This window comes from Vanacampus margaritifer, chromosome 16 (assembly GCF_051991255.1).
Source record: "Vanacampus margaritifer isolate UIUO_Vmar chromosome 16, RoL_Vmar_1.0, whole genome shotgun sequence".
NCBI lineage: Eukaryota > Metazoa > Chordata > Actinopteri > Syngnathiformes > Syngnathidae > Vanacampus > Vanacampus margaritifer.
Genome location: NC_135447.1, coordinates 7731168 through 7737418, shown reverse-complemented (window position 1 = coordinate 7737418; position 6251 = coordinate 7731168). Strand labels below are relative to the sequence as shown.

Genomic DNA, 6251 nt, shown 5'->3' with positions numbered 1-6251 from the left:
TATTTTCTCTCTAAATGAAACTCCTCAATTTGCTTCAACATAGTTCCTTTGGACCAAGATGGACGATATTGGACCATATAAACGACACAACTGGAATCCTTTAACAAGCTTGTTTATTTTAAGCATCCTTTTATTATATTTGTTTATCTATTGTCCATTGTTGGGGCCTGCGGCCTCTCGGGGGTCTCTAAACGCTCCTGTTGACAACTGGCGGCGCGGCTCGGGAGCCGGCCTGATCGATCAGCTTGTCACGATGACTGATGAAGTCGCCACAATACACATCTTTGAAAGTGATATATTGCGTCTACATGAGAGCGAATGTAATGTGAATAATGATGATAAACTTAGAACTGGAATGACTGAATTTCAACCTTTATTAACCTCAACTCATGTGTGCGTGTGCGCTTCCTCGTGTTGATTCATCCTCTTATTCCAGCTACAGCCATTTAGTCAGTGAGCCTTAGCTGATATCGATGCTCTTCACGATGATGGCTGATGAGGGAAAGAAAACTAGTAGTTGATTGGCTTATTTTCCTGAGTGTATATGCAGTATCGTGGATGGCCACTAGGGGGAAGCAGAACGACGCGGCATGGCCTGTTTTCTTCCTGGACGGCGGGAGTCATTTATATAAGTGGAGATGTAATGTGCATGAGTGTGGATTAATTGTAATGTAAAAAAAAAAAAACGTGATGATGATGATCAGAGGCAATAAAGAGAAACGACAACAAAAACAAGTCATATAACAATTCAGTTTATTGTATTTATTTTCCAGACAGACACATCAATTTCTGGACCACAGTAGAGGATGGAAACCTTTCACAGACATTTTTTTTTTGTCAATATTATTATTTGAAAATACAAATATAAAATTAGACTTTCCACATTTGATATGTGAGAGACCCCCATCCATCCATTATTATTTTCCATATATTTTACAACGGGGCTTTAGCAAGCCTATATGGTAACCTGAAAGATGCTTTCAGATCAGGTCAGTCGAGTCTGTCTGTCCATCTCTCGCCATAAAAAGTCGGTTAACGGAATAAAAAACAAAAAAAGGGGGGCAAGTGTTAGGAATGGCCCGAGAGCGATGCAAGAAACATGTCCCACGATGCACCCGGGGTGGAATAGTGACGGGACGCTCCGACTACATGAGCACAAGTCTGCAGGCTAGTATTAGTCAGACGGCTCCTATCTAATGAAGACACACGCATATACTTGTATTTATGTCTATTGCATGGGAGGTGGTGATGCTTTCAACTGGAAATTGATTCTAAACACGTTTATCTTTTCTGCCATCTTGAAAGCTGACTATATATATATATATATATATATATATATATATATATATATATATATATGTATTCAGTGTGTAAGATAGCTTGGAGATAAGGACAGCTTTGTCAAGCCTCTTCTGGGTTGGCGATGATGGAGAACATTCAAGAGTGGAATTGAGTGGACAAGATGACAGAAAAGTCGACGTGTGGACCAGCTAAGTGAAGTGTGGCCATTGCCTAGCACTTGCCTCCAGATTCAAGTTTCAATGGATACGGTAGTACACAAACGTCAACACCTTCCAGGTGGATTATTATTTTATTTTTTTAAAGATTTTTATTTTTTTTTTCTTAAACCAAGTCCCCTCCCCCTCTCCCTGAACGGAGAAGCTAAGTCGACTAAAATGAGTAACATTCATCAGCTGCAAAGCGCTGTCAGTTTGCGATCAAATGAAATGAGAGCCACAGAGCCATGCTACCTTAAAGTCCAAGCTACTGCATCACTACACTACGGAGGCCATTGGCGGCAAAGAAAGTTCAAGTTTTTGTTCTGTTCAGGTGGCTTCATTTCTAATACTAGTTCTTTTTGAAGCAAAAGTTAAACTAACGCGAAGGAACACTTTCTTTTACCCTGTTGGATAGAAGGCTAAATAGCACAAAGAGGTTAAAATGTCTTGATTTTCTTCACTATTATATCTATATATATTTTTTTAAAATAATGTCTCACGTGCAAAATTAACATGAACGCTTGTGATTGCGGCCTCCTTCCTTGTCACTATGATTTGTTGTAATGTTATGAGGAGCTAAAGTCCTAGCAAAAAAAGTGAAATTGTCCAAATTGAGCACAGTTGGTCCTTTTCTCTCCCCAGTGTCATGTGACCTATTAGTGTTACAATGTCTCAGGTGTGTTAATTGTTACATAACAGTCTCACAATTTATTCATATATTATTTCCTCAAATAGTGGCCTCCGCTCACTGCAATGTTCAGTTTCCCTACCAAAATAACAAGTTGATGGGGAATTATTTCATGACTGCTGTTTTTCCACGAGTGACGGGAAAATGAAGCTTCATGAAGCACTTGCAATATTTTTGTACACCTCTAGAGGGCGCTTTTGATTTAATTATAAAGGCCAGTGCAATGGAAAGTGATTAACATTTCCACTGCCTCTTTAACTCTTTGACTGCCAAAAACGTTAAATAACGTTTAGTAAAATCCTAGGGAGGAGTGCCAAAGACGTTAAAAGACGTTTGTTTCAAAACAGAGGTGAAACTAACCATTTTCTATTGTTGATTACTCAAAAACGGAATAAGGTAGAAACAAACTTTTTTTTCTGATGAAAGAAGAGAGTCCAATCTTTCATTTGGTAGTATGTGTGTTTCCATAGTCCAAACACATCATTTTCTGTGGACCTTGAAAGATCAGTCAAAATGCTTAAATCGGCTGGCACCCACGGCATCCCTTTTCTGAAAACGTCTGGCAGTCAAAGAGTTAAATAAAGAGTGCCATCTAGAGGTGTAAAAAAAAAAAATACAACAAGTGCTTCATGAAGCTTTTATGAAGCTTCATTTGTCGTCACTATCAAATACGATTCGGGCCGAATTTTGTTCTGGTAGGAAACCTTGGTTTGGTCTGGCAGACTAAAATCGGATTCGGTCAACGTTGGTGGTCTTTAGCAAATAGCTGCAAGAGATGCGTAAAAAGAGTGACATCATAACAGTACGGTGATGTGAGTGCATAATATCGTCCTTTGGTATTCCTCCAATTGCGATTATAAAATCAGAAATGTCAGTTAATAAAATAACCCCAATCCAGAAAGAAGCATGGCGTGGTCTTATGCCCTTGCAGCAAGTGCAAAAAGTACTTGAGCTTGCATCATATCTGACAACGCGGAACCTTTGGTAGGCAACAATTACCTCTGCCTCCATTCCTGAGAGGAGCCAAGAAAAAAAAAAAGGAGCAAATATGCTCACTATTTGAGGAATTTACGCTATGACAATATTCCACCTGAAGACAAAATAGTTAGCGATATTTTGAGCATTGAATTCTCCGGCCTGGCTCGAACTCTTCCATTCTATTCCAATCGATTTGAAATGAAATCGGATTCATTTGCGTAACAGCGATGACGTGCGCAAAAGAAAACAAAAAACAAAGAACAGGCGTTTTGCATATCTAGCGTTAGCATTTAAGGTAGTATGGCACACCCCTTTAAAAACATTCAAGGGTGGGATATCCAAATAATGCCTTGCGTACACTTCCACCTCCCAGCAAGTGTTTCTCTCTATCGTCCATCCCACGAGAGCTTTGGTTTGCCGAAACCACGCGAGAGAGGTGACGCCAACAGAAGAAAGAAAGAAGAAGAAGAAGAAAGAGTAGAAGAGGAAGAAAAAGAAGAACTTAAAAAGGTCCAAGTGTGAAGATGCGAGACTAAACATGGTCACCGAGAGGAAGGTCTCGTGTATATCTTGACTGGTCCTAAAGTCTACTACAGTCACTACATCTATCATATTAATGAGCTCTATAGAACATCTACTTGTACTTCGAGGAGGAGGTTCGAGGGAGGGAAAAGGAGAACAACAATGAAGCACTAGACTGGGAGCAAAGACAGCACTGCGTTTACAAGTTATTTCTTTACACACCCATGAAATACATGAATGAGCAACAAAAAGATCTTCCGAGGATGGAAAGAGAGAAAAGCAATGGATGCACAGTACATTTTAATAGTATAGTACAATTATTATTCATATAGAAACCACAACAAAATCAAACTAGAAATCAGCAAGGAAGCATCTTTCTTTTTTTTTTTTTTTTTTGTGGATCGTTTTTGTTTTTTTTTCTTTTACATGTGAACATTACAATTTTTTTTCTCCTTTAAATGATTATTACTTCATCACAACTCCATACCATCGACTTTAAAAGTATCCAGCATATTTCTTAACCTGGTTGTTTGGAAATGCAAGTGGGTGGAACGACAAAAACAAAAAACAAAAAAAAAAACAATACATAATTATTATGCATCAGTATGCACACCATCCGCTCCGTCGGATGACCTTGAAATAGCGTATCCTTGTTATTATTATTATTATTATTATTATTAGTGAAATGTTTGTGGTTTGATAGCGAGTAATTCAGTGTGTGACCCGGAATAAATACGTTCAAGGTGAGTGGTTGGGTCTGATAAAAGCAAAGCAAAGGTCAAACATGTCAAGTACTATTTAAGCAAGCTGTTAAGTCACCTTCGCCATTCAAAGGTGTTCGTCTACTTCGGAATACGCGAATCCCAAAAAATCCTTTGCGCTAATCCCAAAAGCACAGGGCCGCCTTTTAAAAAGCCAACATGTACATGTGCAAATAGGAAATGGCCTGGACTTCACTACTCACAGTGCAATGATTTCTTCTTCTTCTTCTCTCTTTTTTTTTCTTTAAATAGATCTATTTAAATCATTCAGTGTTTTCATTTACGTGAGAATAAATTAAACCTGCCCGCGATCCCACAACAGAATGCGCGAGGCTGAGGTATGGTATCAAAAAACCTTTCCTAATTCATTCCAAAAACTAACAACAAAGCGGGCTCGCGCGCAGAGTCCGTACATTTGTTTTTGTTCCCAAAAGAATTTGGGAAGGAGCAGGATGATACAAACAATAAGAGGAAACCGAGAAGAGTACAAAAGTGTCCGCATATGCACAAAATGCAATCTAAAAGTACAGTGTGCTTTGGATTAAAATCTTTTTTTTTTTTTTTTTTTTCCTCCTCGTCGTCTTAACAGCTTAACAAAAGATACCAATTGGGATCTTTTTTTCTTCTTCTTTTTGTTTTTTTTTGAATTTCATAAAACTTGACTGACTGACTGAACACACCGTTTGTAAGTTTGCTGGTTTGACACTTTGTAAAACGATTCAGCGTTGACTATTTACAGAGCAACAAGTGTGTGTTGGTCTCAGGGTTTTGTTACCGTCTTTCAGCAGGGAAACCAAAAAAAAAAAAAAAAAAAAAAGTATCATAATCATAAGTGTTTACAGCTTTTTTTCTTCTATTCACACGCTATAACATGTTCTTTGACACACCATCACAAAAATATGCTATTCTCTCACTGAGTTGGTTATATGCAGTGACTGGAATAATATGTACAGCTACATTTCTTTTTCGCAAGTTTGAATTCACAATGTTGTTATATGAAATTTGTTATAGCATATATATATATTTATATATATAATATTTATATAGTTCTAAACAACAAAAACAACACTTATAAAAAAAAAGGACCATAAAAATATTGGAGTCCTCTTTGTATTGCCCAAAAATAGGTCATCATGGTTAACAATGAGACATCACAAGAAACAAAAAAGCGCTACTAAGATTTATTACTTTGATACCCTCGTATCCGATTTGCCCTAAAATGGATTTTTTTTTTCAAATCTAACAATCTTGCACAGCGACTCTCTTTGTTTTTTTTTTTTGTACGTGTGTTGAGCCCGAATGCTTCATTTCTCTTTCAAGCTACCAAAGACGAAGACATTACAAGCTGATTTTTGTTTGTTTTTTCCGCCCCAACCCCCCCGTAGCCCGCAGTTTAAAAAGCAGAAAAAGAAATCAAACAAAATGACACAAAAGTCGTGTGGAACTAAAACCGACAGAGCAACCGAAGCACGGGAAAGAAAAGAGGCGGGTGAGAGGGATGTGAAACATCAAACCAAACCGGGCGCTGACCTTATAGGAGGTTTGGAATATAGTACAGCAGTTGTTCTTTTTCTGAGATGACTCAACAGTTTCTTTTCTTCTTCATATGGTTTCGCACTTGCTCGCTCTTTTAGCCTGTCCGCTGTGCCTCAGTAGCGCCACCTGCACACAAAGCCAATTAGAAACTTGGTCCCGTCTTTCCTGGGCCGCCAGACAAACTCTGCCGAGAGAGGAAGGACGGCGCGGCGACAGCGGCGGTCAATGAACGTGTGAAAAGACAAAAAGGCATGAAAATCAAAACGA

At 38.4% G+C, this 6251-nt stretch overlaps 1 protein-coding gene across 11 annotated transcripts in view; it reads right to left on the bottom strand.

Annotated features, from left to right (window-relative positions):
• Positions 1-736: 736 nt before the first annotated feature.
• Positions 737-6251, bottom strand: part of LOC144035817 (RNA-binding protein Musashi homolog 2) — a 283481-nt gene continuing 277966 nt past the window's right edge. For 10 of the 11 annotated variants that reach the window (XM_077545792.1, XM_077545794.1, XM_077545793.1 and 7 more), the window contains one exon: positions 737-6110. Coding sequence is in view for 3 of the 11 variants with exons in the window: in XM_077545795.1 (XP_077401921.1) it covers positions 6051-6110 (60 nt within the window). In the remaining 8 variants the exon portion in view is untranslated. Of the gene's footprint in view, positions 6169-6251 lie in introns of all 11 variants that reach the window. The other variant, XM_077545802.1, reaches the window with a different exon arrangement.